General features: G+C 58.2%; 1 protein-coding gene across 1 annotated transcript; it reads left to right on the top strand.

The window, feature by feature from the left end:
* Window positions 1-279: 279 nt before the first annotated feature.
* On the top strand, window positions 280-11,053 carry LOC102982079 (alpha-1D adrenergic receptor-like). The gene is given in 15 exon segments (XM_028498140.2): window positions 280-297; window positions 3,262-3,405; window positions 3,660-4,148; window positions 5,394-5,546; window positions 5,548-5,967; window positions 5,969-6,184; window positions 7,465-7,567; window positions 7,646-7,770; window positions 7,918-7,962; window positions 8,110-8,216; window positions 8,479-8,648; window positions 9,431-9,558; window positions 9,689-9,899; window positions 10,065-10,091; window positions 10,094-11,053. Coding segments are annotated over 15 exon segments (2,565 nt in total). The 3' UTR covers window positions 10,303-11,053.
* The last annotated feature ends 39 nt before the right edge of the window (window positions 11,054-11,092 follow it).

The following is an 11,092-nucleotide window of genomic DNA, read 5'->3' as shown; positions in this document are numbered from 1 at the left end:
CTGCACAGGGGATCCGGCTCACGTCCCGCGCACAGAGAGCGGGTGCAGTTGGCTAAGACCTCTGGATTTCGGAGTGTCGACCTCCCCGGGGGCTCCGGAGATGGGGTTCCCCCCCTACGCAACGAAACACCACGCTTGGGAGGGAACCGCCTCTGTCTGCGCTTTCCTTTGGAGCCGACCGTAGTGCAGGGACTTTCCCTATGGATGGGGATCGGTGCCCTTCCCTGGACTTCCGGTCGAGCAGTCCGAGGAGTGAGACGTGCTGAAGCGAGGGATGCCATGAATCTTTCTTCTGCAGTATGGCACCGCGAGCTCTGGAGTCTGATCAATGCAGCTCCAATTCTGGCTCTGCCATTACTGGTTGGGAGATGTTGGGCAAATAATCTCCCCCTAAACCTTTTCCCTCATCTGTGAATGGGGATAACCAATTAGGGTGGTTATGAAGACTAAATTAAATGGTGCATTTTTAAAGTAAGTCTGCACTAATCATTAGGGAAATGCAAATCAAAACCACAGTGAGTGATCACCTCACACCCATTAAGGTGGCTACTATTAAAAGGATAATAATAACAGAAAATAACGTATCGACGAGGATGTGGAGAAATTGTAACCTTGGTGCACTTTTGGTGCAAATATAAAATGGTACATCCACAGTGGAAGACAGTATGGCAGCTCTTTATAAAATCATATGATCCAGCAATTTCACTTCTGGGTATATATCCAAAAGGATTGAAAGCAGGGTCTCGAAGAGTTATTTGTACACTCACGTTTATAGTAGCATTATTCACAATAGCCAAGAGATGGAAGCAACCCAGCGGCCCTCAGGGATAAGCAAAATATGGTCTGTCCATACAATGGAATATTATTCAGCCTTAAAAAGGAAGGACATTCTGACACGTGCTACAACATGATTGAAGCTTGGAAATATTGTGCTAAGTAAGCCAGTCATGAAAAGATATGATATGATTCCACTTATATAAGGTACCTAGTGTAGTCAAATTCATAGAAAGTAGAATGATGGTTGCTGGGGGCTGAAGGCAGGGGAAATGGAGAGTTATTGTTTAATGGGTATAGACTGTCAGTTTTGCAAGATCAAAAAGTTCTCGAGATTGGTTGCACACCAATGTGAATATACTTAACACTACTGAACTATACACTTAAAATGTTTAAGGTGGCAAACTGTGTTTTGTATATTTTACCAAGATTAAAAATAATTTTTTAAAAAGTAAGTCTCCCAAATGTCTATCAACAAATGAATTTGATAAACAAAATGTGATTATCATACAATGGAATATTATTTGGCCATAAAAAGGAATGAAGTACTGATACATGTTACATTGTGGATGAATCTTGAAATCATTAGGCTAAGTGAAAGAAGGTATACACAGAAGGCCACATATTGTATGATCCCATTTATATAAAATGTCCAGAATAGGCAAATCTATAGAGACAGAAAGAGTGGTTGTGTAGGACTAGGGGTGGGAGGCAGGAACAAAAACATCCTAATATTGATTGTGGTGATGGTTGCACAACTCTGTGAATATACTAAAAAACAAATGAACATTTTATACGGGCAAATTGTATGGTATGTGAATTATATTTCAATAAAGCTTTTCTTTAAAAAGTAAGTCAGATGATGTTAGTCCTCTAGTCAAAACTCTGCAATGGCTCCTCTTTTTGGTCAGACTAGAAGACTTCCTTGCAATGGAAAAAAGTCCTACACGCTATGCCTCTCACCTTCTCGCGCGCCAATCTCCTTGTTCATTCAGCTCAAGCCATACCACCCTCCTTGCTTAGGGACACGGACACACTCCTGCTTTAGGGCCTTTGCACTGGCTGTTCTATCTGGAATGCACTTCCCTTGGCTATCTGCTAGGCTAGCTCCTTCAACTCTGCTCAAATGTCACCTTCCTAATGAGGTCTGCTTGACCACCCCATTTTAAATTGCACCATCACCACCACGCCAGTACTCCCAATTCCCTCACTGTGATTTACTTTTCCTGCAAGTACTTAACTTGTAATCGAGTAATAACTTGAGTTATATTTATTATCTCTTCCCTGCTAGAAAGGAAGCTCACGAAGGGCCTTGATCTTTGTAGAGCTCACTGGTAAATCCCAAGGACCTAGAACAGTGCCTGGAAAGGAGTAGGTGCTTTATAAACGTGTATTCAATAAATGAATGGCTGGGCTTCCCTGGTGGCGCAGCGGTTGAGAGTCCGCCTGCCGATGCAAGGGACGCGGGTGACGCGGGTTCGCGCCCCGGTCCGGGAGGATCCCACGTGCCGCGGAGCGGCTGGGCCCGTGAGCCGTGGCCGCTGAGCCTGCGCGTCCGGAGCCCGTGCTCCGCAACGGGAGAGGCCGCAGCAGCGAGAGGCCCGCGGACCGCAAAAATAATAATAATAATAAAATAAATAAATAAATGAATGAATGAATGGCGAGCATCTCAGAAACATGAATGGTTATTATCTTCCTATTCAGTGGATAAGCAGGCAGGGCAGAGGTGTGAATAAGGTTTCCTTACCAAGAGGAGCAGGTAGCTGGGCTCCTGAGGCTGAGATCCCGTAGGGGAAAGTGGAAAAAGAATGTTTTTGACTAGGACTCAAGGAACAGGGCAAGGAAAGGTGAAGCAGAGGTCAAGCTACAGTAGGTAGTGATGTTCAAACCCAGTTTTAAAATTATATAGAAACAGTGATGATTCTGGGTCACAAATGTTTGATGCCTAGTATGGCAAAATCAGAAACAAGTATTTAAGTTGTTCTTTGGCAACCTAAACACCCTCCTGGCTATCTAGGAAAATGCTCCTGATGCATGGACCTCTGCTGTTTTGTATTTCCTTTAAGTTTCCCCTTGTTGGATATCTGAACAGGGTAAGGAGAAAAAGAAGAAGAGTTGGATTCATCCAGGTTCTAACAACTGGCCTCAGGTCTCTCACACACATCTCACTCCATTCTCACCAGAGCCCTCTGAGAAGGTGTTATTAGCCCATATTGTAATATTGAGGAGACCGAGGCACGGCGCCAGGAACAGAGCCTGACACACAGCAGATGCTCAATAAATTTTTACCGGACTGAATTGGAGGGGGAAACGCTCAGTGAGGGAGAGAAGGGAACGAAATCCTTCCACCGTCCCCACCGCCGCTCCTGGGAATTAGAAGTGGGAAGAGGCGTGGGCACACGGCAGGGCCGTCCCACTCGCCAGTTCTGGAAAACGGCAGCACTCCCATCCGCCTCCGCCCTTCATCACTCCCACCCCACGCTTTAGGGGGCCACCTGGAACCCTCTCGAGGACGCGCCCCAGCCGGACTGGCGCGCCCGCCAGGCTGCAGGGAAGGGTCGAGGCGCGCGGGGTAGCGGGCGAGCGCTCCCGGCAGCCGGTCCCTCCACCACTCCGGCGTCTGCCCTGGAGGTCGGTTCGCCGCTCAGCCCGGCACAGCCCGGAGTCGGAGGCTGGAGCGCGCCGACGACGCCGGAGGGCCGGGGAGGGGACACGGGCGCGGCCCTCCGCCCCAGGGGTGGGCAGCCTGTGCCTTGGCCGGGGCGCGCCGAGGCCACTGGACAGCAGCCCTTTCCCCAGCGCGGCCGGCCGCCAGGGGGAACACCCGACCCTTCGGCTGCTCGCTCCTCCCCCTGCCCCCGGCGCACCCGCTTCTCCTGCCCCAGCCGCAGCGAGGCTCACTCCGCCCGCAGCTCCGCCGAGCCGCTCTGGGCGCTGCAGCGGCTGAAGCCGCCGGAGCTGCGCGCTCGCCAGGACGCAGACGGCTGCAGAAGTCGGGGCAGCCCCGGTGCGGCGGCACTGTGAATGGCTCGGGTGGCCTGGACACCGAGGACACGAACGAGGCGCGCGGCCGGGGTGGCTGGCAGCCTGAGGCGGTCATCGTGCCCATGCTATTTGCGCTCATCTTCCTCGTGGGCCCCATAGGCAACTCACTGGTACTGGCCGTGCCGCTTCGTGGTGGCCAGGCGGTCAGCACCACCAGCCTGTTCATCCTCAGCCTGGGCGTGGCCGACTTGTGTTTCCCCGTGTGCTGCGTGCCCTTCCAGGCCACCATCTACACCCTGGACGGCTGGGTGTTCGGCTCGCTGCTCTGCAAGGCCGTGCACTTCCCCATCTTCCTCGCCATGCATGCCGGCAGCTTCACACTGGCTGCCATCTCCCCTGGACAGGAGAGCTGGCAGGCAGGCTGGGGCTGGACTTGAGGGTCAAGGAGGGATGTGTGGAAAGTAGAAAAGAACACTAGGAAGGCAAGGGAACCAGGAGGGAGTGAAAGACAAGCAGGCGTGTAAGAGGAAAAAGAAGAATAAGAATGGGGGACCTCCGTGTCTCTCTGTTAGGTGCACCCTCAGGGGCTTCAGGCTGGAGACCTCAGCTCTCCAGTGCCGCTGGCATCTGACAAAGCACAGCGTTTCTGGGTACAAAGCGTTCTTCCGCGTGCTGGGTCTCCTTTGAAGCTCAACGCCCCTGGGAGGCTGGGATGGGAGGGATTACTGTGCCCAATTTACAGACCAAACCGAGCTTGGAAGTGATCTGCTCAGAGGTGCCCATCCAGTCATCCTGTGCGTGAAGCCATTGGCCTGCCTCCTGGCGTCAAACTCGGGTGCCTCCACCTCGCTGGCCTCCAAGCCACAGTTTGCTCCGCACAGCCGACTCTGGTAAGAACTGCAGAATTTGGGTCCTTCGTGAGGGCTCATGCCAAACTCCAGGCAAGCATGCCCGAGGCTCCCTAGCTCGGTCCCACAACCTGACCAACAGGCCCGGGGGCAAGGGCAGGAGAGGAGCGGGCCCAAGGGTCCCCCTGGAAGCTGAAGCTTGAAAGGACGCCTGGGGGATTCCTAGGGAGGGAATCCTGGTATCTCCCCGGCCCCCTCCGTCCCCACGTCCTCCCAACCTCCCCTGGACAGGCAGCGAGGTGAGGCCACATTCCCCATATACTTCCCAGTTCCACTGAAGCCAAGTGTGTTGGTTCCAAGAAGAGAGCACTGGTGGGACCCATAGAACGTCGGCTTCTCTAAGGAATTCCCTCGCGGTCCCTTGCCTGACAGTGTCTCCAGGCTGTCTCCTAGGGCCTCAAGGCGCCTGGGTCCTACCTCTCCGGGCACCGTCACTGGTGGGTAATCACAGCCTGCCGGAGCCCCACGGTCGGTTTAATCTGCGGGGTGCCCTCCCGGGTGGAATCCGATTGTGGTCGTAGTCTCAGGAAGAGCAGATGAGCGGCCTTTCCTGCTGCCGCGTCCCGCCCCACACGTAGGCGCGGCTGAGGGTGTCCGGGATGCTCTGTGTCGCCCTCCGGGCTTGCGCGGTATTGCCTTGCGCTAGCGACATTCCTCGACAGTGAGCGTGGGGCTCGAGGCGGAGGGCTCCGGCCCTGCCTCCGCGAATCCGCCGGCACACCAGACGTCTCCCTTTCTGGCCTGACCCGCAGGTATCTGGCCATCCACTACCCGCTGCACTCCCGCGAGCTGCGCACGCCTGGCAACGCCCTGGCGGCCATGGGGCTTATCTGGGGGCTGTCGCTGCTCTTTTCCGGGCCGTACCTGAGTTACTACCGCCCGCCAGTCACGGTTAGCCAACCTGACCGTGTGCCGCCGCGCCGTGGACCTCTGCACCTTTGTCTGCAGCTACCTGCTGCCCGTGCTGGTGTTCGGCCTGACCGACGCGCGCACCCCGCGCTACCTCCGGCGCGCCGTCGACCCGGTGGCCGCCGGCTCGGGCGCCCGGCGCGCCAAGCGCGAGGTGACGCGTATGATCATCATCGTGGCCGCGCTCTTCTGCCTCTGTTGGATGCCTCACCACGCGTTTATCCCCTGCGTGTGGTTCGGCCCCTTCCCCCTTACGCGCGCTACCTACGCTCTGCGTATCCTCTCGCCCCTGGCCTCCTACTCCAACGCCTGCGTCAGTCCTATCGTCTACGCTCTCGTCTCCAAGCACTTCCGCAAGGGCTTCCGCGAGATCTGCCTGTTGGCCGCGCCCCGCCCCGCGCAGAGCCTCCGGCCGCGTGTGCGTCGCGGCCCAGGGCACCCACAGCGGCAGCGTGCTGGAGCGCGAGTCCCCCGACGTAACGCACGTGAGCGAGGCAGGCGGGCCCTCTGCTCCTGCGCAGGCGCCTCTTAGCTGCCGGCCCTCGAGCTCGGTTCCCAGCCTGACCCGGCGGGACCAAAAGGCTCCCAAAGCCATCTTGACAGTTAATGTGACCCGAAGGCACTTAGGGAGTACACTTGGGTGTTGGAAGACTGGAGTCAGAGGTCGGGGGATCGGGGAGGGAGTTTCGTCTGTTAATAAAACGCGCAATCCATTCCGCGTGCATTGGCGCGCCGTGTCTCCGCATATCTCACGGTCCCGAGGCTCTAGGACTTCACGGGGGAGCTCTGGATAAATGAGGGCGGGGTGCCCTGCCGAGTTGCAAGGAAAGAGGGCGGCCCGCACCGAAGGCGGCAGAGTTAAAATCCGCGTAGAAATCCCTAACTGAGGCTGGGGAGCGCGGGACGACCGAAGGTTCTTTGCACGTGACCATGCGGAAGCGCCAGGTGTATATAGATCGGGGAACCACAAAGGCGGGCTGAGTGTTTAAGCGCGCTCGATAAACCGGTCGATGACAGACTTGGACACTATGTGTGTTCCTGGTAGCGTTCGTGCGCCTGCGGGTGGGTGGCAGGTCCTTGCCTGTTCCCAGCACCCTGGGGTCCCTTGGAGTCATGCCAGCCAGATCAGTGCCTACCCACCTTCAGCCTTTGGGTTTCCTTCCTTCACTGCAGCTATCTGGGATCTGGTCTCCAAGGGCTTGGTTTATCTTCGGGCCAGGAAAGTCACCCGCACACCCGTCAGTCCTGCTCTGGGGCGCACAGCAGCGGTTCTAAGGCACTGCTGCACCGCGGCAGGCTGAGAAGCCCGCCCCGAACAAAAATGCCCCCGAGCTTTGGTGAGGAGCTGGCCTCTACCTGTCCCCAGCTCTGCCCCACTCCCGGAGTTCTTAAGCCAATCTTTTTACATGAAATTAGTTCAGTGTTTGAGAGGCAGGATAAGCCAAGGGTGTGCCCACTTCAGGTCTTTGAGCACAGAGCACTTTGGTAAGGGTCTGGGTATTTAGCCAGGCGCTGCCTGCTGTGGAAACAGAGGCTGCACCTGGCCAGATTGGAAGGACAGCGTCAGAGAAAAGTGTGTGTGTGTGTTTGGGCAGGGGTCCCATGCTTGCCGGGTCTGCTCGATGGGTCTTGAGTGTGATAATTGGCTCCAGGTGGTGGAAATGGAGCAGGACCGGGAAGCCTAGGCAGGTGCAAGGTGGGCGGGGCTGGATCCTGGGCTTTGTCTTCAGGTGTTTGCTGAACCTGGGGTGGGGGTGTGCCAAGTCCAAGGCTCCAGGGTTGGTGCACAGAACAGCTGCCTCCAGCCAACTGCCCAGTCGCCCAGAGCGGTGACTGAAGTAGAGGTTGTAGCTGAGGCGCTGCTGCTCCGTCCAGCCCCTCCACGCAGCCGCTGCTGACGGCCCTGTGGCCCCTGCTCCGCCTCACCTTCCTCAGGCTCGGAACCCCACGGCCCTTGGCTCGGGAGTGTGGCTTCAGCATGCCGGCGGTTGGTAGGTAGAAAGCGTAGGGTCTTGAGCTTTGGGATTTGGGCTCCAGGGCACTGGGTGACCTCGACCTCCATCCCTCAGACTGGCCATCCTTCTTCAACCTCAACTCACCCCAGGAGGTTCAGGAAACCATCCAGATTCCGAACAACGGAAGCGCGCCCCTGCTCGTGGACGTGCAGGTGTTTGTGTCAAACGTGTTTAACGTGGTAAGTGTCCTCAGGCTGTGGAGGACGCGGGGGCCCAGGCACTGAGCTAGGAATGGGACAGGACTCAGCCTAGTGAGTGCTGGGGTCTCCTTCCTTCTTGTCCCATAGTACCCACCCCCGAGGTGACCTGCTGCCGCCCTCCGCCAGGACATCCCGCGGTACACAGCGTCCTCCACGACGCTGCTTCGGCTGGTGAGCACCCACCGTGTGGGGGCAGGGGTCGAGGAAGGGAGACCTCTGTGAGCCCAGCACAGAAGTACTGGCCTTCATCAACCCGCCAAGCCCAGGGGCGCGTATATACGGAGAGTGGGAGCCTTGATGGCATCCTTGTGTCCCTAGTCCTGGCTGGACACTCGCTTGGCCTTGAGCTCGACTGGGCACCGGCAGGGCAGAGTCACGCTGCCCTGGGACTCTCTCTGGACACCAGGACTCACTATCCGGGAGGCGTAAGTGAGGCGGGGGTTCTTGTCTCAGGAACTGGGCAGGCATAGCCCTCGCTATTCCCCACCTGGAGCCGGGAAGTCCTCTTAGTGAATATCTCCCTCCTGGTGGCCCTGCCAGACCACTGGCACAACTCCCATGCCTTATGGTGCCCCTTCTGGAACCCCGAGGGCAGTGGATAGCAGCTGGGCAGATGCTGGGGTCTCCCCCTCCTCCCCCTTCTGAGGAGGAGCTGGGCCACTGGCTGTGGTACCTTTCCCTCTGCAGGCTCTGGGTGAACTGGCAGGACCACAGCCCACAGGCCCGAGTGGACCGGGATGGCCACATCGAACCCTACCTGGCCCTCACCAGGGACACCAACTGTGACTTTGAGCTTTTCCACTTCCCCAGGGACCAGAGCGACTGCAGCCTCAGCTTCTTCGCTTCTGGCAACACTGGTGCTGACAGGACGGGAGCTGGGAGATGAAGGGAGCGAGGAGGGCAAGCCTCTGGCCTCCAGCGAACACCTGACACCGGGGTCCCGGGCCTGTATTCACACCAGTCCACCCCCAGGCGTAGGGGAGCTGATCATTCTTCTTTCACCGGGCACCTCCCACTCAAATAGCAGCCCCATCTCCTAGTCCTCCCCTGCTCTAGGCTGTAGCCCCCTTCCAGTCTTCTCTTCTCCCCCATCAGCTACCCCAGAGCAATGCCCCCAACAGCCAGGGCCAAACTGCACACTTGTGTCAAGCCCAGAGGCTCAGGCTACTGCAGGCTCTTTCCTGGAAACATACCAAAGGTGGAGCCACCCAGTGAATATCCCACAAGCCCAGCAGGTGATGTCCAACTCGGCTGCGAGGTCCCATCCTTCCCTTACGTCCCTCCCGTCTGGGAAATACCACAGCTGCCGCCCCATGAATCCTAATTATTTCAGGTGTGAGATGATATACTGGTGAATGAGTCTGTGACCATGTCCCCCTCCATGAAGTGGTGCATTTATTTTTACAATGAAAATTCATCTGTGAATCTGAGAAGGCCCTTCGTCTAACTGGAGTAAACTTGGGGTCTTGCGAAATCCGGTTTGGGAAGCCCTTGTACAGACCAGTTTCCAAGTCTGCCCCCAGCAACCAACACAGGGCTCCAGCATTCCTGGGCTCCAGCCTGTCCCTGCCCCGACTCCCAAGAGGGATGCGGGGGCAGGGGTATTTCTCGTTCACTGTTCTCACCCCCACCCCTTCAGTGATGGAGCTGGAGTTCCAGGCCCACACGGTGAATGAGATCGTGAGTGTCAAGAGAGAATACGTCGTAGTTCAGGATTTGAAAACCCAAGTCCCATCCCAGCAGCTGGTGCCCTGCTTCCAGGTGACAGTGAGTTGGGAGGTGGCTGCCGAGGGCTGATGGGGGCATCGAGGTTGCACAGCCAGAGGCCGTGACATCACCCTTCTACTGCCCACCCCTGCGCCACCCCCACTGGAAAGCCCGACCTTCTTCCTTCCAGGTGCGCCTGCAGGACACGGCGCTAAAGGCCATCACGGCGCTCTTGGTACCCGGGGAGGCGCTGCTGTTGGCTGACCTGTGCGGGGCGCTGCTGCTGCCCCTCCGGATGGAGCGCGTCGCCTACAAGGTGACCCTGCTGCTGGGCTACCGCGTCCTCCGCTCCTCCCTGGTTCAGGCCCTGCCCAGCTCCTCCTCCTGCAACCGGCTGCTCAGTAAGGCGCACACCCTCGCCTGGCCGGGGGCAGGACCACCTTGTGCTGGGCCCACCTCATCCTGCACGCACCGCCCCAGCCGGGGTGCCTCTGCTGAGGCGCCTGGGCTCTCCAGGCCGGCCCGGCCCCTGACCTCCCCTCCCCCACCCCCCCCACCCCCCCGCCTTCGCTACTTCACTGTCCTGCTGCTGCTCTCATCAGCGCCACGGAGACCGGGCTGTTGTCCGGACTGCTGGCCCACAGCAACCTCAGGGCTGAGGGCAGCCCCAGCCCAGGCCCGAGAGGGGAGCAGCACGACTGTGGGAAGCCAGGGCCTAACCCTGAAGGTGGGCAGGGCCTGAGGGGTTGGGCTGTGACAGGGTCTCAGGAAAGAGGGGGCAGGGAGGTCGACTCTCTTCCCTAAGCCTGGAGGACCCCAGGCCACCCTGAGCTCTCCCTTCTGTTAGCACGCGAGCAAAGAGTGTGGAATAAACCCATCATCCCAGTGCAAGGGCGCCTCGGGGGTCTGAGCTCGGCTGTTCACTCTTATCGCAGTAGGTGGGGCCCATCTCGTGCCCCCGACCCCCTCTACCCCAGATCGTCGCACGATTGTTCACTGGTCACCCAGTCCCCACACGCAGCCTGACTGCTCCTCTGCAAACACTGCTGCTCGGCTCCAGGCCCGGGGTGGTCAGAGCTCCTTCTGTGAAGTCCTGCAGAGTGCTGGCCCTCAGAGGGCAGGGGAGAGAGCACTCCTGCCCCAGCCACCAGGGGGATGCCTCGGCGGCAGAAGCCCCCAGACCGCAGGACTGCGGGGATGGGGAATGCGTTCTCTGCACTGAATCCAAGAGCGGGTCAACCCTGCTGGCTTTTCTCCAGGCCCTGTGGCTGCAGTGTGGCCCGCTCCTCCGAGCCCAACCCTCACGCCTGGGCTGAAGGGGGTTCTCCGTCCCCAACTCCGAGCTGGCCCGGAGGTGGCCTTGCTCTGCTCTCCTGCTCCTGTCCACACGAGGCAGCTGAGGGCACAGACCTCTGTCTTCCTTCTCTGTCCTTCCTGCCTCGAAGCCGTCACGTGGCCCCTGCGGGCTGCAGTCAGGGTCACGAAACCCAAGGCGTGGAGGAACCCCAGGGTTCCGGGAGAGCGCTGCTTGTGTGGGGAATGGGGGCTGCGAGAGGAAGGGCAAACCAGGACCCGAGGGCTCAGGGAAAGGGCT

Source organism: Physeter macrocephalus, chromosome 14, assembly GCF_002837175.3.
Source record: "Physeter macrocephalus isolate SW-GA chromosome 14, ASM283717v5, whole genome shotgun sequence".
NCBI lineage: Eukaryota > Metazoa > Chordata > Mammalia > Artiodactyla > Physeteridae > Physeter > Physeter macrocephalus.
Note: the sequence above shows the minus strand (reverse complement) of the source record. Positions and strands in the feature narration are given on the sequence as shown.